Source organism: Phycodurus eques, chromosome 19 (genome assembly GCF_024500275.1).
Source record: "Phycodurus eques isolate BA_2022a chromosome 19, UOR_Pequ_1.1, whole genome shotgun sequence".
Classification (NCBI taxonomy): Eukaryota; Metazoa; Chordata; class Actinopteri; order Syngnathiformes; family Syngnathidae; genus Phycodurus; species Phycodurus eques.
In genome coordinates this window covers 1,062,119-1,083,645 of record NC_084543.1, presented here as the reverse complement: position 1 = coordinate 1,083,645, position 21,527 = coordinate 1,062,119, and the positions used below count along the sequence as shown (strand labels likewise).

At 48.0% G+C, this 21,527-nt stretch overlaps 3 protein-coding genes across 12 annotated transcripts in view; 1 reads left to right on the top strand and 2 right to left on the bottom strand.

Moving 5' to 3' along the window:
• Positions 1-905: 905 nt before the first annotated feature.
• Positions 906-5,338, bottom strand: LOC133417669 (cytochrome c oxidase assembly protein COX11, mitochondrial). 2 transcript variants are annotated; one of them, XM_061705629.1, is made up of 5 exons: positions 4,909-5,319; positions 4,198-4,469; positions 3,017-3,172; positions 2,823-2,948; positions 906-2,226 (listed from the first exon to the last, which is right to left on the bottom strand). In XM_061705629.1, exons 2-5 carry the CDS (start codon positions 4,450-4,452, stop codon positions 2,038-2,040), a joined length of 726 nt encoding a protein of 241 aa, XP_061561613.1. In that variant the 5' UTR covers positions 4,453-4,469; positions 4,909-5,319; the 3' UTR covers positions 906-2,037. The 2 variants fall into 2 exon arrangements, with proteins under 2 accessions (XP_061561613.1, XP_061561612.1); XM_061705628.1 differs by having other exon boundaries at positions 2,133-2,948; positions 4,909-5,338.
• Positions 1,734-20,401, top strand: LOC133417660 (chromobox protein homolog 2-like). 6 transcript variants are annotated; one of them, XR_009770379.1, is made up of 9 exons: positions 1,734-2,252; positions 2,920-6,158; positions 6,242-6,285; positions 7,354-7,419; positions 7,493-7,562; positions 8,214-8,596; positions 9,590-11,946; positions 19,250-19,539; positions 19,822-20,401. XR_009770379.1 is itself a non-coding variant. In XM_061705610.1 (8 exons), the coding sequence occupies exons 3-8, from the start codon at positions 6,093-6,095 to the stop codon at positions 10,545-10,547; spliced, it is 1,587 nt and encodes a 528-aa protein (XP_061561594.1). In that variant the 5' UTR covers positions 1,734-2,252; positions 2,920-5,258; positions 6,025-6,092; the 3' UTR covers positions 10,548-12,819. The 6 variants fall into 6 exon arrangements, 3 of the variants coding, with proteins under 3 accessions (XP_061561594.1, XP_061561595.1, XP_061561592.1); XR_009770380.1 differs by lacking the exon at positions 19,250-19,539; XR_009770378.1 differs by having other exon boundaries at positions 19,250-20,401.
• Positions 17,573-21,527, bottom strand: part of ankfn1 (ankyrin repeat and fibronectin type III domain containing 1) — a 46,772-nt gene continuing 42,817 nt past the window's right edge. For 3 of the 4 annotated variants that reach the window (XM_061705570.1, XM_061705573.1, XM_061705571.1), the window contains 3 exons: positions 19,880-20,096; positions 19,307-19,574; positions 17,573-18,400 (listed from right to left, as the gene is read on the bottom strand). In XM_061705570.1, coding sequence (XP_061561554.1) covers positions 17,656-18,400; positions 19,307-19,574; positions 19,880-20,096 — 1,230 coding nt within the window. In that variant the 3' untranslated portion in view covers positions 17,573-17,655. The remainder of the gene's footprint in view (positions 18,401-19,306; positions 19,575-19,879; positions 20,097-21,527) is intronic. The other variant, XM_061705572.1, reaches the window with a different exon arrangement.

Genomic DNA, 21,527 nt, shown 5'->3' with positions numbered 1-21,527 from the left:
CTCTTCATTCCGGTCCAATCAAGCAGCGGCTGTCTGGAAACCAGTCACAAGCCGCACCAGTCGCTTACGTTCAATTCCGCACAAAATGTTTCGTTTCTCCTCTTACCGTCTTTATTCCCGAGTTGACGTCGCTTCTGTTACCAGCGGTCAGCCTCGCCTCCTCTGGCTCCGCGCCTGCTCTTCGTCTTAGCGTTTTTCTTCTTCGTTTGTTGCCTTTAATATCCGTTAGCGAGCTTGACCGGAGCCGCCTGTTTCGCTTTTTCAAGTGGAATTACAAACCCCAATTCCAACAAAGTTGCGACGTTGTGTGAAACATCAATAAAAACAGAATCCAATGATTTGCAAATCATGTTCAACCTATATTTCACGGAGTACACTGCAAAGACAAGATCTTTCATGCACAAACTTCATTAGCTTAGGTTGAACATTGTGAGGACGATTCTAAAATGTGTTTGGCGCAAAGCTGACACTTCTCATCACTATAAGAACTCCACACCGACAGTGAAGCACGGGCCTCTTAAGTTTCTTCAGCTGGAACTGGGGCCGTAGTCAAGATAGAGGGAATTATGAACAGTTCCAAAAGGCAATCAGCGCGAGTGCAAAATAGTAACACAATCTTTATTCATAACACCCCCGTGGAATAGCAGTCATTCTGTTTGCTTCGCTTGCTGCTCCGTGTCAAGGTCAGCTGAGTACAAACTGCTCGTTTTGGTTCTGAATGTAGAGAAGCCATTCTGTCGCATGACAAAAATCGGAACATCCTTGACTCTTTGCTTTACCGTAAGAAATACAGACGCGTGCGTAGACATTTGTGGGGCCAGGTGCTCGAGCCCCGAAAAAGGCACAAATCACCAAAATGAATTATACGAGTAAGAAAAACAGTCGTATATATTTAACTTCTTTATTTCTGGGAACACAATCAACACAGACAATAATCCAACTATTAACAAAGGCGGCGACGACAAACGTCAGGTTTTTGTGCCATGGAGAAATGAGCCCAAGATAACCCACATAAAAACCTTTTTTCACTATTAGTTTCACGTTTTATGGCCTCTTTCTGGCTGACCTGAGAGAAATAGAAACGTTTAAGCAGCTGCTCCTCACGTCCCTGGTAGGCTAACGTCTACTTGGCCTGCACGATAATGTTTAAAAAACATAAATGACTTGGAACTCAATGTAATGTTACCAAAATGAAGTTTACGAATGTTTATTTATTGTATTATTATTCTTTTTTTTTTTTTACCAATGCCAACGTCGCTCTTTCCGTCCAAGTATGCAATTTCGATGACAGTAAAGTTTAAAAAAAAAAAAAAAAAAAAAAAAAAAATCACAAACTAAGATTTTTCAACAATATGAATAGAAAAAAAACAAAAAAGGCTTTTTTCAGTGTAATAAAATGAGATTCCCACAGTTGGCAATATTTGAAATTGTTTTACTCATAAAATGTAATTCTTTATGAACTTTTATGTATTTGTTGAACTTTAGTGAAGCTTCCTTATCAGTTTATTAGGTACACCAAATATGTTCATGACCACCGTATGTTTAATCCCAATAAAATGAGTTCTTATTTTCTCGCTGACTTGGAAAATCCTAGAAATAAGAAAAAATGTTGCACAATTCAAATTTGACAAAAAGCTACTGGTTCAATATGTGGAATATATTTTTGCCCACCCCCGCCACACAGCAACGTACAGTACCGTATACGGTCGAGCCGTGATTTACTTGCTGCCCGACAACAGAAAAATGTTCAGCCGACGCTCCCGTTGCAATATGATAAAACTCACTTGATCTCATATTGACTGATTGGACTTTTTCAAACACTGAGATCACATGATGTAATCACTTGAATTATGGAGCACTTTTCAAAAACAAGTTACAAAGCGCTCAACAAGAAGAGAGTGACGAGTTGGCAGCGAGGCTAAGCCAAATATTTCACTCCATCATATGAGCACATATCCAGTTCTGATTATCTCTGAATTCCAATGTCAATCTATGATCCATCTTCAGAAAGCCGAACGTTCAAAAGTCCGGTCGGGCTCAGCGGTAGCCGTAGCCCGGCAGAGGCAGAGGCTGGCCCTCCTTGGCCTCGAAGAAGGTGTAGGACAGCGTGATGGTGTCCACGCGAGCCATCCTGGGGTCCACGTCGAACTCGGGGTCGATGTAGAAGAAGACGGGCATGTCCACCTCCTCGTGAGGGTTCAGACGCTGCTCCTCGAAGCAGAAGCACTGAGGAAGGACACAAGCGGAGACACGTAAGCACGGGGACGCACGCGGGCGCTTCTCGGAACCGCCGTTGGCGCTTCCTCGGCGGTGGGCGAAGTATGGCGCGCGGGCCCCATGCTGCACCCACCGAGCTAGTCGGTATTTATGCATAATTGATTTACAGCAAATAATAGGATTTTATTTTTACTGAAGCATTACTTATCCAGGTAAGGCGATCGAGAACCGACGCGGCAGCACACGCTTGCAAAGCAGAAATATGAGCAATAAATAGTATTACGAATAAACAAATATCATTACTAATGACATTCATAAAACTAAAACAAATTTGCAGATATAGTTTATTTGAAGCATTTAATTAAGTGCTTATTTCAGTGCTAACTGACATTTTTCTGTGAATTCATTGATTTCATTAACCGACTTATTGAGAACAATAAAGTCAACAATATATTAGTCCAATATTTTTGATCGATGTAAAACAAATATTCAACCCTGAGTGATTCCTTATTTTTGAAAAAGACTTTCAATCCATATTTGACTCTTCCTTCGAATTCTTCAGGCCCACGTGCCAATTTAGAAACTGAGCGGTGAGTTGGGCCTGCCTGGATCTTGTTGAAGTACTGTCCCGCCTCGAAGGGCACCACGTTGTAGGTGGAGATGCCAACGATGGGCTTGTCTGTGGGGTTCTTTGCTCTGTAGAAGGCCAGCGCCGTCTCACCCGGGACCACCTGCGCGACAACCGACCGCAGTTTGAGCGAACGACCGGCGCGCTTCCGACGTCCGACGAGCGTCTTACGAAGATCTCCGTCTGCTGAGGTCGGAAGTTCCACTGCATGCTGGCGTGCGTGTCTGCGTTGAAGGTGACCTTGACCACGCGCTCCTTCACCGGCTCCATGCTCTCCACCAGGTCCGAGTCGTGACCGCTCACCGCCGTGCCGCCGAGGCCCGTCGCCTGGCGGGAAAACAAAGCTGAAATCGCACAACGCGACCACGAGGCTCTCGAAAGCTCTCGCAAAATCGGTGGAAGTTTCAATATGTGCAACGGTAACTCCGGTGCCTACCTCTAATATGGCGCAGATTTTTAAGCAATTGTTTTTTATGGGTTTTTACAGTATACAGGCAACTCTGATTTGAGAGTTTTTGGCCTTGAGTGTAGTACCACGTCGTTCCACAACATGCCAGGCAACACTGAGCTCTGCTGGGTCAAATGACGCATCATTAGGAGAACAGAAGAAGGGCCAGGAACGTTCCAGAGGAGAGAGAACACATGCTTGTCGGTACTGCTCGAGTCTCCATTTGTATGTGTTGCTGCTCGCGTGTGTTAAAGGAGCAGTCGTTTAAACGTGCATCATTACCATTACATATATGTGCTAATTTCGGTTATCCCATCTATGGCGTTGTTGGTATTACGCTAGCAGACGTTTATTTTACAGTTTAGCGTTTAAATATACAATGTTTATTTTTTTACAGTAAACTTCAACTCGGAGTGATAAAAAAAACAGTTTTGCCTCTTTGGACAATTGTGCCAGTGAGAGAACAGGCGTTAAGGAATACATTAAAAAAAAAAAAAAAAAAAAAAGCATCTTTTCATACAGTTGAGTGTGTTTTAAGAAGCTTAAACGTGTTTAATAGTGCGTGGGAGGTGTATAAGTACAAAACCGTTTTTTTATACACGGTCTTTATATCGCAGATTTCCATCCCTTTATTCAAAAATGGGAAACGATTTCAAATTGACAGTGTAAAAAATGATTTTGAATCTCTAGAAAAGTAGATGGTTGTTTCCCAAAACAAAAGCAGATGTTTTATTTGGATTCAACACGGAGGACTACAGAAAGCGGGGAATACTTAACTGCCGGGAGACCGAAATTTGGAGGATTTGGACAATTTGAAGTGAACCGAGGTCTCGATTGGATGGCTTAAATTGTGACACCGGTCCTGGAACTTGTCTGCCACGCACGCGCTCGCTCGCTAGCTCACCTGGCAGTAGAGCTTGTAGAGCGGCACGGCGGCGTAGGACAGGCCGATCATGGCCACGCCGGCGGCCGCCACGTACGTGAGCAGCGTCTCGTTGCGGCTCTTCCGCTGCTCCTCGTGGCTCGGACGCTTTCTGCTCTGGACCCCCCGGCACTGGACGCGGGGGCGCCACAGGAAGAGCGGCGGCCTTCCGGCGTGCCAGCGAAGGGGCCTCAGGAAGCCGCGCAGCGACTGGCCGACCACCGGGGGCGGCAGCATGGCAGGAGTTGGCTCACCTGCATGGAGGAAGACCAGTCAGCATCGATTTTCTCATTGTTGTCGTTATCGTTCAGCCATTTTCTAAAGTGCGCTTGATTGACGTTGACCCTAACATTGGTGCAATTGTACTGCTTGCTTTGAACCAGTCCTAACTTTCCTAATAGGTCAAACCAAACCACCATCACTGGAACGGTCTCGAAAAGATCTGCTGGTCTCGTGTGATTCTATTAAAGTTCCATTTGAAGCCCAACCTCCACATCGACAAGCAACCTCTAACCACGAGGACGCTGTGCTCGTAAGCAAGCCATCTTTCCATTTCCCACTTCTCGGGATTGTGATTATTAACGCATTTTAAGCCTCGCAGATGTCACGGACGTCATTTAGGATTACAAATCTACACCGCTGTTAATAGAACAACAACAACAACAACAACGTTGGGATGAGGACATGTCTGACCTGCAAGTGTCCACAGTCCTGGTCGGCACGAAGCAAAAACAACGCAAAACGTGAGGGTCAATAAGTCACGTAATAAAGACGCTTAATTGACATAATAAAAGCGTCACTTGATCATTTGGGTTCCCTCCGAAGGAAACAAAATATTCATGCGCCGGGAGACGACGACAAGCCGGCGGACATGTTTGACATGTTTGAGGGAGACACAACATTGCGCAAGGAACCGGCGTGCAACACATAAAAGCTTCCCTCGCCGGCAGTCGTCTCAAAATACATCGTTCTGCTTTCCATTAAACAACACAAGTTGACAACAACATTGTTTGGCACTGCGGTGGAAAATTAAAGCGCTAAATGTGAGTACAGTATCCGTTTTAAGGAGTGGATTCGGCAAGTGAAAAAATAGGATCCATTTCTCGGCTCATTATGAACATTAAAATTCTGCGACAACACACACGTTCCGCTTTCGATGAAAAAAAAAAAAAGCGCAATAAACGATTATATCAACAAATGGACTGTCACAGCGTAAGGTACGATTTGGGAAAATTGAAATATGAAAATGAATATGTATGTCAATGATTTGAAATGACCTCCTACAGAAGGCCGGTGACACCATGGGATTGAAGATTGAGACAATTTCCTACCATATTACATACTGGGTGTTGAGTAGTTAATGTCTTTAAGTATGTGTCAGTGTCAACGTTGCACTTCCCTTTTGCACTAACCGTGTACATTATTCGACTCTATGTATTACCATTTACAAAGATATGCAACACCTTAATCATCAGTCTCTTTTCTTTCTACTTGTATTAGATTTCAATTTATAGTGTAACTCCACCCCAAACAACGTATTTGTTTTTCACTTTGTTGGTTGTTCCCAGTACACAGTAGTAGTGAATATTCTATTCTTATTTGTATGAAATATTGCCAATATCACAATACTATCTGTATTTGGTGAATTCCACAATTCAAAAACGATGACTTTCTCTAGTGTCTTTGAACGTGCAAAAACATTCCCAGTCATATGTTGTACTGGAAGTTGCGCGACGTGTGCGGCTGCAGTCAAATGAGGGTTTTGTAAATCGCTCATCGCGAAGCAATTCGATTATGGACACGATGTAGTGCGGAGCGCCTACGGAGGCCGCGCGTGGACGAAAAGGCGTTCGTGTTATCCCGGCGGCCGTCCTGCAATGGAGGGGGTGACAGTGGGCCAGGTATTTGATGCCGAATGCATCCTCAGCAAGCGGCCGAGAAAGGTGAGGAAGCCCCCGGACGGCTCGGGAGGGGCCCGGCGGCTCTCCCGGAAGCCCTTTAAGCTGGTCTGTGTGCTCTCTTCCAGGGCAAGTTCGAGTATCTTGTCAAGTGGAGAGGGTGGTCGTCCAAGTAAGTCGCTAGCATGTCTCAGCTAGCCGCCGCCGAGGCTAACCGTGCGCGCGCGCGCACGCACGCACGCACGCACAGCCACTTAACAGGCAAGAAAGCGGCGGGTGGACAATATGACCACAAAACAGCAAAACAGCCGTTTTCTCTGCTCTCGTCGGAACGTTTTACCTTGAGCGAGGTGCAGCCTTCTTTTTGTCTTAGCGAGCACACACACACACACACACACACACACAAAATAAACACCAAGCGGCCGTCGTTTGTGCTTATTTGTATTTGAATTTTTGTTACTGCCTGTTTTCATAGCAGCTCATGCTCATCAAATGTTGTCGCTTTAAAAAAAAAAAGGAAAGGAACACAATGCTTCTGGTTCCATGCAAACCACATTTACATTACTCTTCATATTGTTCCGCTTCTGGTCCACCGAGACTAAAATAATCAACAATAGATTGTCACCAGATATGACCTTTTCAAAGATATACTGTTTTCTAATCTTGTTTTTTTTAAATTGTGTGTTATTGTTGTTTACTGTGCATTGCGTTGTTTTGTTGTGATGACATTGGCGGATCTTTAAATATAATTTATTCAACTTTATTGACATGTGCCACGAGAACAAGGCAACAAAATGCAGATTGTACTGAACCACAAGCGCATAAGCAGTTATTAAACAGCAAATGCGGTGTGTACTAGCGACGCACCGAATTTTGGGCCGAAACACCGCAGCCATTGCGCGCTTAAGCTCGGAGGTGGCGCCGATGACGAAGCGACGTGCTCCGTGGGCATCTCCATCTCGCTGTTTAGCAGCGACGACAGTCGGTCAATTAGGGGTCTGTTATTAGGGGTTGGGGCCACAATAAAATATACTCGCGGTCAAAGTCACAGATACTACAGTGTCGGACGTAAAGACCCCAAGTGGACAAAAATAAAACCTGCACCTCACGTGCATATTTTGGATTGGTTTTGTTGTTTATAATGAAAATTATAAAAAAAATGTACGTGTGTGTCGATAGCTGCCACCCACTGATCTGTTGTGTTGTGATGTTGTTGTTGTTGTTGTTGTTGTTGTTTTAGGCACAACAGTTGGGAGCCAGAGGAAAATATTTTGGACCCGAGATTACTGGCAGCCTTTCACAAAAGGTTAGTTACTGATTGTACTCGAGTAATAACTTGACATACTGATACGGACGTTCATTAAATTGTGTCGTTTTAGGGAACAAGAGCGAGAACTTTTGTTCCAGAAGAAAGGAAAGAGGCCGAGAGGACGACCACGCAAGATTCCGGTAATTTCGCAACACTTTCCGCTACAAACTACACATTTGTTGGAGTGTCATTTGATTTCAACTTTATTAAATAATAGAAAATATTTATTTAAACTATGTATTTTATTTCGACTATTCTTTTAATATTTTTGTGATCGTGTGAGTTCAACTCTTTTATTTTAAATGATTACACTTTTAGTTATTTTATTGTTTTGTATGTTAAAATATGTTCTTATCTTAAATAATTGACTCTTTTCATATTATTTTGGGATTTTTGTTGTTGTTTTCATTATTTTTTATTTATTTCGTTTAAGTATCTAAGATTTAATAATAGCGACTATATAGTATTTCTTATAAACAATATAATTTAATGATCGTATTCTTTACACTTTGTTATCTTGTGTATTTTCATTTGATTACTTACTTATTTATTTTATTATTTTCATTTTATCTTTTAAAATGTCTCGTTTTTATATTTTGTTATTGTTATTTCAAGTCAATTTAAAAATAGAATCTGTCTAATGATTGATTAAAATGTGTCCAATAATTGAGAAGTCTCTGTAAAGTGGTTATTATCACATGTATTTTCAATTCTTTGTAACGGCATTATAATCGCGAGTGAAGTGTCCGACGACGTCTTATTTTGCGTTGCCCCTCGACGTTTATGTTCAGCTTCCCGCTCCGCTCGCCGCAAAAGACAGCCGCTCGTCCTCCTCGTCGTTCTCCGGCGCGTCTTCGTCAGCGGCGGCGTCGTCGTCCGAGGAAGAAGAGGAGGCGGAGCACGAGGGCGAGAAGGCCGAGGGGGCGGGGGCGGGGGCGGGGCCGGGGGAGGCGGCGTCCCCCCGGCTGCACCCCGTCCCCCAGAAGAGGCCTCAGATCCCGCCCGCCAAAGCCGAGCCTCCTCGCAAGAAGCGCGGCCGGAAACCGCTCCAGACCGACGCCAAAAGCAGGACGCCGCCCTCGCGCCCGCCCCCGAGCCACCACCGCCACCGCCACAACCACCACCACCACCACCACCACCAGCTGCTGCCGGGGTTCCTACGCAAGTATGGAAAGTACGGAATTGGATTTGATATGTTTTCGGGCAGGGAAACGAACGGAAATAGAGAGTGAAGCCGCATTTATACACACAGCGTGCACGACGGCGCCCGCGTTGCCTGCGGGAGCTGAAGTTTGAATGTAAACAAACAAGTGCAGTTTCCTACCAGCCGTCCGTTGGCGCCGAATGGTTCAAAATCTCCTGTCCTCTCACTTTATTCACCGCGACCGATTATCGCTTTTGTTTGTTGTCGATTCAGTGAGGGCACGAGCGAGGAGCCGCGATGTAGCGGGGGCACACTGGAATGGCGTCCATATTCAGAATTATGAAAACAAAAGATGAAGCGACTTATTTACACGATGCCCATTAAAGCTAGGCCGAAATGTTTTTTGCAGGGCCGATACCGATTATTAGTCAAGGAGGCCGAGAACCGATATTTGGAGTCGATATTCATTTGCAGTAAAAGGAAAAATCTCGGCGTCCGAATTTTGAATACTTAGCTTTGTTTAAATGTCTTCGAGCTTATGTTTATGAAACAGCTTTTCAGATTTTCAACAGGTTAGTTTTTGGGAAATCTTAGACATCTTTGTTTGAGAATTCTAACCAAACGTGCTGGAAGCGTGTCTTACGAAGTCCCAAGAATACGTCGAGAAATAAAGAGCACCCAAAAGTTTTCTACAGTCAGCGAAGTTTTCCAAAATGTCATTCGAAGTGAAATGTTAATCTTTCACTTATCTTAGTTTTAAGTTCAAACAAAAACAAAAAGTGCAGTAAGTTCCCAGGGTCCGCCGCAACTCTGAGAAAGTTTCAAATTCATCTCTTATCGGCCGTCGGATTTCAAAAGCTCGCTGCTGATGTGCGTCAAACTGCCGAATATCAGCCGCAACGACGCGGCCCGTAATCGCTAAATGCCCGATAACGCGTCTCATTACCGACAAGTCTGCTCGTTAGTGTCCGGAAAATGTTTTGAAATTGCAAATGTGTCGCAACTCCGTCTGCGTCATCGCAGGGTGGATCCTCGGCCAGGGATAAAGAAGCCGCTGCAACCGGCGAGCTTCACCTACCCCGGACTCAGCAGGACCGCCAGAGACCACCACGCCGCCGCCCAGAGCTCGGCTTTCTCTCAGGTGGCGGCGTCCAAAGGGGGCTGCGTTTGGAACCGGCACATGCCCGCGCCCTCGGCGTCCCTCGGCAAAGCTGGCAGCTCGCCGCAAAGGAAGACGTCGCACGGCGAGCTCAAACACTCCGCGTCGGGGGCGGGCGGCGGCCGGGGCGACGCCCTCAAAAGGACGCCGCCCCCTCTGAGAGCCTTCTTCGGGGGCGGGCCTGCGGCAGCGCAGCGCCCCGCGCCGGGTCTGAGGAGGCAGGACGTCCACGGCGGACACGCGGCTCTGCTCCAGCACAACCGAGCGCTCTCCAAGGCGCCGCCGTCGTCGTCCTCGCAGCGGGCGACTAATCAGACGCTCGGCTTGCGGGCGCTCAACCTGCAGAGCGTCACAAAGACTCCGCCCGCCGGCTACCAGGGCAACAGCGGTGCGGCGGTGCGCTCCAGCACGCGCAGCGGCAGCCTGGTGGTCATCAAAGACTCTTGCGTTATACCCGCAGGGCAGCGGCCGGTCCTGCCCGCAGGGGGCGCCGGCGAGAAGGGAAGGAAAGACGTGACGGCGTCGGCGGGCGGCGGGCGGCAGGACGAGCGCAAGTCCGGCCGCAGCCTCAACGAGCTCAGCACCGGCGACTCCGACGACAGCAGCGGCAGCGAGTCGGAGCGGGACGCCGCGTCGTATCCTAGCGACAGCCGGCCCAGCCTGGGCGACGCCGCTACGGAATCGGACGCCGAGACGGACTGGCGGCCCACGCGGAACCTTCTGGAGCACGTGTTTGTCACCGACGTGACCGCCAACTTCATCACCGTCACCGTCAAGGAGTCGCCCACCAGCGTCGGCTTCTTCAACCCACGCGACCACTAGCCCCTTTCGCGCCGCCCTCCGGAACCCGCTCGGTAGCCACGAGGGGGACGGGGCGCGGCAGCCGACCCCCCAATTTGTCGGCGCTATCCGAGGCGGAACACAACGGCGTCAGCGTGTAAGGGTGCCCGACAAAAGCCGCGTTTTTCCGGCTCGCTGTCCCGCGTTCAAGGGAGCGAAGCGGGACGGGGGTGGTTTAAGTCACCCTGCAAATTTGCCAGCTTCATCGGCGGCCTAATGGAAGCGGAACACCGTCGGCGTGAAGTTTAGGCATGCTGGCTACACCGCATTGTGTTGAAAGCAATTGTCGCTGCTGTCGCCACGCATGTAATTATGCGAATGCGTGAAGGCGCACCGCGTTGTGTGTGAAAGGAGTCGCCTTTTTCTCGCAGATATGCGGTAGCTCAGCTGGAAGTTGAACACACGAGACTCCCCTTGGTGTTGAAAGCGATTGTCTGCGCGCATCTAATTGTCTACGGGTCATATTCTCCCGCGTGCATACGTCAGAAAAGGCGGCGCGGCTTTTGCGTTCATTCTGCGGTCAAGTCACACCGTGTGTCATTTACGCAGCCGCTCTGGGTGGAGCGACCCAAAACGTTCTCGGCCTTCTCTGACAAATTTGGATCTGCGTGCATTTCTCCCGCAGTTGAAAGTCTTAACGCCCCGCCAAGGTGAAACGTCACATTGCACGATTTGCTTCGCTTCGCTCCTCCGGCGGCGGGCGACCGCCCCGCGGATGAGGGTGTGGGACACAACCGGACCCATCGATACGAATGGGTAGATACGCCGGCGCAACGTAGCAGCCCGGCTAGCCGACGTGCCTTAACGGCGGCCACGTTGGGGAGGTCGACGTTCCCATAGAAGACATCGCACGGACACTGAAATTAAGTCGTAACCTGCTTATTCCTCAACCGATTTTCATGAGGGTTTCGGGTTTGTGAACACCAAAGCGTGTGCTATCAATACACATTTGGAGAAAATCTTTACACATGAAAGGTACTGCCAGTTCCCCCGTCGTAAGTGTACGATGTCGTACGCAACCATAGGCGGCACGACGTGCCGGCATCTTTGTTCTTTCGCTTTTCTTGCTGTCCGTACACATGGAATGCGCTGATGACTTTGACGTTCCTGCCTCGGTGTCGCCGTCGGCACGGAGCTCAAAATGGGAGTGTCGTATCTGCCGACAGTATCTGTGACTGGGAACTCTGTGCTCACCCACTGCGTCCCACCACACGGCCGTGACGTGTGCCGATCGCGCCCATTAATTGGCGAAAACAACTTCAGCGCCAGTGGACTTTTTCCACCTGCGAGCAGCATTTCCGCTTCAGACGCACTGCAGGCAGCTTGCAGTTTGTCTGAAAGCGTCGTTGGCCACAACTACAGTCATCGTAACAGCGCAATGGTGAGTTAGATTTTGATTCATTTGTTTTTATTTGATGTTTGTCGGTCATGAAATTCATGGAAGTGACTCACCCGCGGTGCGTGGCGCAAGGAAGCTTGCGCACTGCGGATCTGTACGACGGCAGCCGCACTCGCTTTTCCGTTGAAGCGACGTTCGGTCATACCCGTGATATTCTGATTCAATTCCTTTTATTGGATTTATTTCATACAGAATAAAAAACAAACACAAAGTATGACGGCGCGGCGCACATCTCATTAGCGACGAATAACTTCCGTATCTGAGTAAATGCTCCGCCGTTAGCCCTCCGATGCACCAATTTTGTGAGAGGGCGGCGTAAAAGGGGCCACTGAGGGAACCGCGGGCACGACGCCAACTCTCTGCTGCGGAAACCCTTTTTTGATCCCCGTTTGAGCTGATGAAACAGGAAGTCCTCAGTGCCTCAGGTTCTGGTCCACGCCGTTATGAAAGCAAAACTAATGTGATCTGTAATTTTGTACATTTGAACTGTCTTGTTAAGTGTTTTTTTGTGTGTGTGTTTGGACCAAAGGTGCTATGAATGTTATTTAATTGTCATATTAACAGTATTACACACACATTATTGATCCTTTAATTTATACTGTAAATATCTTTCTATTCACCTCAACTCGCGTGCCTCATTTTTCAACGGTTGGGTTTCGACCGAGTGGAGAAGAAGAGTTGATGGTGCTGCAGTCACCATGAAGATCGGAGACAAAAAGGAAAAAAGCTCATTCGACAGCACATTATGAACAGACACAAAGATGAACAATTACACACTGGGATTTTTCATCCATTATTTGGTGCCGATGACGACTTGTATGAGTTAATTAAATGGCAAATTCATTCAGCCATTGCGGGCAGACTCAAACTGATGGGGACAAAAAGTGAAATATTTGAATAAACCCAACAGCACAAATTTAATGCATTACATATCGTTATTACAAATCTTTTAAAATGAAAACGAATTTTAATTGGCATCACAGATTCAAATTTGATGACATTATGTTATGTAAATTATTATTTCAATTCACTTTTTGTGCATGGTGGGCCGAACCAAATGAATGGGATAACCCAATAGCTTACCAAAATACATAAAATACTGTACATTATTTCTTTAGGGTGGAAAGGTATTTAAAAACGAATTGTAATTAACCTTAAAGATCAAAATGAGATTACATTGAAATTTTAAAAATTTAGAATTATAATCCAAATTACATGAGGGAATAACTGCAAATTAATCATTTTATGCGTCAAACGCGAATTTACGCGAATACCGCTCGTCGTCCACCTCGTCGGCCGTCGACCCGGACATCGCGCTCGTCGCGGGCTGCGTGTAAATTCTCCGACGACTGAACTCTCAAGACCGATTGGCGCGGGATCCCGGACGGACGAAGAGAGCCGAATGCCGACTTTGTCGGAACCGGTTTGCCATCGCCAACTTGGGCGAGGCGGCACTTTGCGAGTCGTGCAGGCGGGAAAAAAAAGTTCGCTCACTGTAACGTGCAGTTTAACATTTCATTCAGTGATTCTTTCACGTACCACTAGAGGGAGCCTGCGTACCACTAGTGAGCCTCATACCGCACTTTTGAGAACCACAGTTATAACGAGGTATATTTTCTTGAATAAAAGGTGGAACCTTAGAACAACTTTAATACGATAATATGACGACTTCAGCTTGAAATTCCCCATTGAAATAAATTGAAGCGCCATTAACCTGTTCAAATTTTTGGGTGAAGTTTTTAAGGCTGTCCGCAGGCCAGGGCATCACAGAACTTGAAATGCACAAAGATTTTGGTTTTTTTATACTTCCCTTACAATATAGTATGTAACCTTTGGCGCCCCCTAAGCTCGACTTCTGCACTACAACAAAAGAACAGAGCTGTCGCTTCCAAATGACATAGGCAATGCATATTATGCCCCTTATACGTGATTCTACAACATGTTCACTATGTTTTGAAGGACACGCGTGCCGTCATTTGGAGTGCGCCACCAACTGGGCCAGCGCGGGAAATGAATAGGGCATTCACTAAATATAAAAAATAAGATACTGACAAATACAGCAAGATGTTAGAGGAGCTGAATGGCGTAATCAGCATTGCGTCATCTCCTCTGGTAGCGGCATGGATAAAAATGACTTTTTTTTTTTAAACCCAAAAAGTTGCGGATTATAGCTTTAAGTGGCGGCGTAGCTGAAGCTCGCTCAGAGGTCACCCAAAAAAAAAAAAAACGACAGACGACTCGTAACTGGAAAAACTTGGAAACGGGCACTCGTGTGTCAACGTACTACTGTAGATTTAATATAAATAGGAATACAACAAAACTATGTGGTGTGTTTATATTACTTTTACAAATAGAAATGTGATAAAAAGCTAATGTAAATGAACAAAATTCACACATTTATTTTGCCGACATGGCAGGTAAAAATTGAAGTAATGCCACCGTTTAACCGACGTGAACTTCTACGAAATTGCACAATGGTATCATCACGCCAACGGCCTTGCCGGACTTCATAGCACCGCTATCATATACCATCAATAATGGATTAAAAAAGGCACTAGAACGGCACACAACTGTACATCATAATGTGACACAAACATACAAATATGAAATACACCAGAAAGGCACATTATGAAACATATTCACGTGTGCAAATCGCACAAATATGTTTTGCTAGGCTAACTTGGCTTCTTATGACCAACCAATCAGAGGATGGAAAAATGCACTACCGATTGCGAAGGGCCCTGGGGAAGATTCGATTGGCATAGCGACACATCGAGGCTGAAATCTGATTGGATAAAAAAAATACAACTCTATAACATCCACGTACTGGAAGCGGTGCGACACAAAAGAACAGAATAGACCGTTAAGAATAAATGAATACAATTTCAAGAAACAAATATTCAAATGTCGGTTGTGAATTAAATTGTAAAAGTTCATCGTGTTGAGGTCAGATGAGAACTGACAATTAGAAGCTTCGAGAAGCGGCCGCTCGCACGACGACGCCGGGGAGTTTCCGAGCCCAAAAGGTGAACGCGGCGCTCGGAATGTTTTGGAATAAATCAACAATAGAAGACAACGCGGCGTCTCAATCCCAAATTCAGCGAGCGCCCGGCACATTTCGAGCGCGTCTGCGTGGATTTGTTGACTCGGAATGATCACAAGTTCCATCGGCTTTTATTCCAGAATGCGCACACACACATGAAAAAGTGTGGGGGGGGGGGAGAGAGAAGACGCACGCGCACGCATCGTGAACAATCTGCGCTCCTCGGAAACATAAATAACACAAAAAAACAAACGTGCAAACGAACCGAAGCGTCAGCGGGAACAAACAGCAAGTGAGGAGCAGGCCCGAGTAAAAAAAAACCACAACGCAAACGCAAACAAACGACGACATCCGCACGCCAGTTGAAGCGACCACAAAAGAGCACAAAGGAATAGAAACGGGGGGTTTCCAAAATCGAGGGTTGGCTCTTAAAGACCCTGAAAAGAAAGTTGGTTCTCAATACATTGTACATGTTGGAGGAGAATTGATAACTGATAACACCTGCGCGGGATGGAGTGAGTCCTCCTCGCCAGCAGTTGGCGCTACATTGTCGCCGTTTGACGCATCTGCCATTTTGTCAATTGAAAGTTGATGTAGCAAAAGTACGAGCGGCATCGGTAATCGGTGAGTGAAACCTCGTACTGATATCCATCTCCAAAAAGTCTTAACAAACATTCATAGCAGAGTTATAGCGTTAAACTGTTTTCACAATTTCAGCTTTTCCAGATTTTTGGGGGGGCGTGGCTAAAATGGGGCGGAGTGACGCACTTCCTCTCGGGCGAGAATGGCCCCTCCCCCGCTACAAAAGAACTTGAACGTGTTTGTCCGCATCGGTGGTTACCCAGTGCAATTGCGACGTGCGGTCGGTTGGCTCGATATGCCCACGCCCCAAAAAGACATCTTCCTTCGGATAGGCCGCCGGCGCGGCCGCTTTAGAGCGCCTCGTTGTCGCGAAACGGAAAAGCTGGACAATGACCCGGCGGGACTCCAAACACCCGAGGCTTTAAGCGGTTGTATTTTGGCGACTCAAACGTGTAGCACGTGCAGGCGTAAGAAAGATACTAGACAAAGTAGCCTCCATTTTTCCGGGCGGTACAAGTGGGCTTTGATTGAAAGTTGAGCGGGGGGCGTGGTTGCAGCGCATTGAGCAACTTCGCATGGAAATTTACCAGGACTTTTGCGAAGTTGTCCACCCCTTTGCAGCCCTGGACGTGGCCGCTTGAAAGCAGATCATCGGACACTACGGACTTGGAGTCTGTATGCAGTCACGTCAAGTCGACCCGCCGCGAGCCGGCCATCCAGATTCACACCACTGAGCGCAACATTTTTCTTTTTTCCGGCGGACAATGCGCAAAGTTCCCCTTCGCGCTTGCATTGATTAACAGCCGTGTAACAGTCGACGCCGGGAGGAGGTCCGAGGACGGGCCGAGTTGAACCAGCAACTTTTGGTTTCTACGATGTACGCGAGAGGTCAGAGAGACGCTCGCCACACGAGCGCTTCCTCCTCGAGAGGCTGCTGAGCTTCTGACTTCGGGAGGTCGGGAACCGCCCAACCCGCGGGAAGTCGAGGCGGCGGTGTCGAGTACAAGAAGGTCCCCGCTTCCGGCTCAGAGCATTCAGAACACCCGATGCTTCGTGCGTGTTTCTATGGTCTGCGCAGGCTCAACAACTGAAACTTTTCAAGTTCAGGATATTCAATTTGGGGGATTCGGAACTGGCCGACCGACTGGAATGTCCCGAAAGCAGCGCGAGTCAAGGAGCAGGGTGGCCGAGCGGCGAGGAGACCGAGGTCCCCGGTCCCATGTCGGTTGACTCGTAACACTCGATGCTTCCCGCGTGTGAGTTTGTATCTTCTCCACTGAAGTTTTTTTTAAGATTTGAACTTTGGGTAGACGTGAAACTGGCCAACAGTCGTAAGTCGTGACCCCATCAGGAGTCAAGCAGGACGGTGGCAGGTACAAGAAGGATCGCATTTAAAACCTGTTCTTGCGGCCTTTTCTATATGCAGTTTTTATCTTCTCCACCCACACTCCCCGCATGGAAAAAATGTACGCTTGCTTTCCGATCAGTTCATTTCCCAAGGTACCGATACGAGATCGGGTCGGGGTCCTACGGATGGCTTCGACAAGTGGCCACAGGACAAGGCCATCTTCCCTTCAGAGCGGTCCGACTTCGGAAGCTCATCAACAGGAAGTGCCAAATTGGAAAAGCGGTGGCCTCGGAGAGCAGCAGATTCTGTCCGTCCATGCGGGATGGGGGGCGTCGTGGAGAGGAGGGTCGGGGCGGGGCGGGGCTACAATGGCCACGTGTACACGGACGGATACTTCAAAAAGTCAAATGTGTCCACGCACAAACCATTTTCTTGTCCTTGAAAACATACATTTCCATACATTTTTCGCCAGGTTGAAGACTTTCCAGTTCACCGAAACAACATAACGTACACGTAGGAATCGTTTTAGGCTGAGCGACGCGGCAACGAGTGTACGGGTGGCTGACCGTCGGCCGCTAGTTTTGCTGTGATTAAAACCCGGGCGGCCGGAATGGCGTGGCAACGCCGCAGACGTGGCGGCCAATGGTATGACCCTCGAAAACGACCTTTTCAAAAAAGAACCGCCACGGACGTGCGGACGTGCGACGCTTTCGGGGGCCTAGAGGGTGCTGCTGAGAATCTCCGACACCTGCGCGTTGGTTTGGTCGTCCGAGTCGACGTCCTGTCCGGCCGCCCCTTCCGGGTCCTCGCCCGCGCCCTCCGACCCCGCCGCCGCCGCCGCCCCCGCCCCCTCCAGCTCCTCGCGGGCCTCCAGGAAAATCCGTCTCACGTGGGGCCCGTGCTGTCGGAGGCGCCCCTCGCGGCTCTCCAGGACGCAGTCGGTGCGGCTCACGTAGGTGGCGCCGTGCGAGGCGGGCGGCGGCGGCGGGTCCGGGTCGCGCTGCTCGGTGTAGACGCCCTCGGATAAAGACCCCGTGTGGCTTTCGCCGCTGTGGCCCCTTAGCCGGCGCTGGGGCCCGCTGAAATACTGGCCCCGGTGGCTCTTGGAGAGCAGCTTGCGCTTGGAGGGGGGGTTGGGGACGGGCCTCAGCTGGGGGGCGCCCCCCTCCTGCTGGGTCCTTGAGAGCGAGAGGCCCTCCAGCGTCTCGGTGGTGTGGCACAACGCCGGGCAGAGCGGCGAGGACGGCGGGGGGTCGCCGGAGAAGCGGGGGGGCAGCGGGGCGGACGGCGACAAGTGCGGCGCCCGGGGGAGCGAGGGCGAGCGTGGCAGGGCGGAGGGCGAGGCGGCCGAGTCTATGGAGACCGAGGACGAGTGGGGCGGGAAGGGCGCCGTGCCATCTTTCGACTTGGGCTCCCTCAGGGCCGGCGACCGGGGGCGGTCCCGAACAGGGGGGGTGCTGTACCTGGACAACGGAAAATGACACGGTCAACATCGCCGCTGCTGCGTCCTTTCATCCGGCCCGCAAAACATTTCTGCACCTTTGCAAAGCCCTGCAATATTTGCTTGCATTCATTTCCAATCAATTCATTCAAATGTTTTTGGGGTTTTTTTTAAAGCTCACTCAATTATTTCAATCATTTGTTAACTGATTCAGAAAAAAATACATACAATTAAATAATTGGTGAATCAATTCTAATTACATTACATACATTAATCCTGAGTATAATCAAAACAGTGAGCGTGACTTATCTTAACAAAAATATAAACAAACTACCGCTCTTTAATCTAAGAGTCCTGCATTCATTAATTTTCATTAATTTGGCCTTTTTCTTTTTGCTATAATTGGTTAAATAAAATAAGCTGCCCATACATTTTGTATTGTACCAAACTAAAAATGTTTAATAAATTAGGATTATATTAATTATAAAGAATATGAATTATTTGAAAAAAATATAAAATGAGCATGAATTATTGTTTTATCAAAATAATTTGTTTTTATTTCAAATATATTTAGTCCATTGATTTTGTAAATTTGCCCCTATACACTTCTTTTAATTCAATCAAGGAAATGGTTCATCAATTATAATTACATTATAAAGAATACAAATGAAAAAATTGTTTCACAAAAATGAACATTTATTTGCTGCATTAATTCAGCCATTTCCTCTAAAAATGGCTTCATTAATATATTTTGTGATTTTATTCATTTATATCATTAATTGTAAATGGAAAAAAAAAACCAATTGAATATGATTGGTTAGTTAATTCTAACGAAATTATTTTTTTTCTTTTTGGTTTCGACGTCCAAAAGCAAAAACAGGCCGCGACACCTCGTCGTTTTCGGCGAATCCAAAGGGGCGACACGGACCTGAGCTCGTGGATCTGGAGCACGTCGGGGGCGCTCCCCCCCAGCGAGTGCACGGCCTGCCGGGACAGGTCCCGGGGGGGCGAGTAGAGCAGGTCCAGTTCCCGGGGGCTCAGGGCGTCGCTGGAGTCGTAGTCGCTGTCCGTGGGCAGGAACACCTCCGAGCAGCCGTCCTCGTCCGAGCCCGGGAGCGAGTCTAAACGCGGCGGCGGCGGCGAGTCAACATCCGCAAGATGGTCAGCCCCACCTATTTTTGCCCCGCTCGGGACAACTGTGAATATTTGACAGGCGTTGTTCTAAGTTGGGTGTCAGTGTGCTCAAAATGACCCCCCGCCACCCCCCCCCCCCCCCCCTCGAACCCACGGAAATTTGAACATCTCCTCCCCTTGTGTGTCAATGTTGAAATCTCGACTTAAGACTCTTTCTTCCACTCTCGCTTTTAGTTAAAGCGCACTTAGAATGACGGCTGTTTTGGGCTGTTTTACTGCCGCTTCTCCTCCCTCCTCCCACATGATCAGAATGGCTCCTGCCACCATTTGAGCCAGGAAAAACCCCGATGATGATGATGATGCTCACCGCTGATGGCCTTCCTCCTGCGCAGTTCCGGCGAGGGCGAGGGCGGGTAGTCCATGGCGGACGAGGTGGAGTCGGTCTTCTGCTGTCCGTCCTCGCTTTCCGGGGCGCCGGCGTCCACCAGGCAGGTGACGGGTACGCCGCCGCGCGGGTGCTTGTAGCGGGCGTACTGCAGCGCGTCCGTCAGCCAGCGGAGGTCTCGCCGCGTCTCGTCCAGCTGCTGCAGATATATATATATATAAAGATGGCGGCAAATTTGATTTCACTGAGTGAACTTGTGTCTAATTTGATGATTTTGTGAGCGTGTTTTCCTCCCTCAACGTGTGACGAGTCGAAACAAAGCGTCCAATTAGACCACATCGTGTCATTTTCACACTCACTCACTTTTGCGCACGGCCGAGAACCACATGAACTGTTTCTGCGCGTCTTCGTGGGGCCACATTTTATTTTGCATCTTGCGAGTGAGGACATTTATATAAAAAAAAAAAAAAAAAAAGAAAAAAAAAGGATTTTCAAACTGTTACCAGACAATTTGTATCGGAATCATTTCCTCGTGTCCACCCGACAAGCTGAAACTCAGTTCAAATTTTGCACAAAACAACAACGTGTGCTCAGACGCGTATTACAACACAACATTCAACGCATTTTCATTTGAGATTCAAAATTGGTGTAGATGGCTATCGTACACACGACACACACGCACACACACCCTAGAGTGTGACACGTTGTGACAAAGACACACACAGAGTTATTATTTTGCCAGATTTCTTTCCCCCCCGACATTCTCCCTCTGACCAATTTGTGGTCTTGGGGGGTGGGCACTTTTGTCCAGACTTAAAACTCACAGGCACACACACACACACACACACACACGCTAGTACACACCCGGCCGCCACGGGAGCGCACGCTTGTGGTCTCGCGGTCGGCGTCGATTAACGGCGGCGGCGGCGCTCGCTGACCTTTTTCTCGGACTTGATGAACGTTTTCCAGACGGGGACATTAAGGAACATGAATCTTCTTCACTGCTCTGACTTTCCAATTTTTAAAACACTGACATGCTGATGAAAATGTGGGATTGCCGAATATATTCATCACATACAATTTTCAATGGGTCGGCGTGCCGGAGGGTCTCACCCAGCTTGCCTGTGAAATTCAGGCTTGTAAACCGCGGCGATGACTAATGGTTACCAGGAGATGGCGGCGTCGGATCGCTTTGCATTTGAGATCAGCACAACTTTTAGACTCGCAGAAGAAGAAGAAGAATCTCCAATTATGAGGGCAAGAAATGCCGACACGATGGAAGTTGGACAAGTTGAGGCGCCTCACACTCAAACAGAACATGTACATGTATGGTAAATACAGAGTAGGGGTTGTGGTAGCTTGGAGAAAAAAAAGTGTTTCGCCATCGAGATGCCGTCCACGGAGTGTGAGCGAGTGGCCAACGACGAGTCAGAAGCCACCGACGTTCGAATCCAAAAGCGAGAAACGAACGGTTCTTTTCTGGTGAAAGAAGAGAGTCTACTCTTTTCTTTTGGTGGGTTGGGCACTTTTATTTTCAGAGAACACAATATTGTGAAGGTCTGGAAAGATGAGTCTTAAATGCTCTTGAATGTCTGCTTCGAAAACGGCCGACAGCAAATTAGTCGGAAAA

Excerpts from the sequence above, each read along its gene's own strand:
- LOC133417669 (XM_061705628.1), bottom strand. The coding sequence starts at position 4,452 with ATGCTGCCGCCCCCGGTGGTCGGCCAGTCGCTGCGCGGCTTCCTGAGG. Across the intron at positions 3,173-4,197 it reads TCTACAAGCTCTACTGCCAG|GCGACGGGCCTCGGCGGCAC; the intron begins GTGAGCTAGCGA and ends TTTTCCCGCCAG. Across the intron at positions 2,949-3,016 it reads CTCAGCAGACGGAGATCTTC|GTGGTCCCGGGTGAGACGGC; the intron begins GTAAGACGCTCG and ends GTTGTCGCGCAG.
- LOC133417660 (XM_061705610.1), top strand. The coding sequence starts at position 6,093 with ATGGAGGGGGTGACAGTGGGCCAGGTATTTGATGCCGAATGCATCCTC. Across the intron at positions 7,563-8,213 it reads GACGACCACGCAAGATTCCG|CTTCCCGCTCCGCTCGCCGC; the intron begins GTAATTTCGCAA and ends GTTTATGTTCAG. Across the intron at positions 8,597-9,589 it reads TTCCTACGCAAGTATGGAAA|GGTGGATCCTCGGCCAGGGA; the intron begins GTACGGAATTGG and ends GCGTCATCGCAG.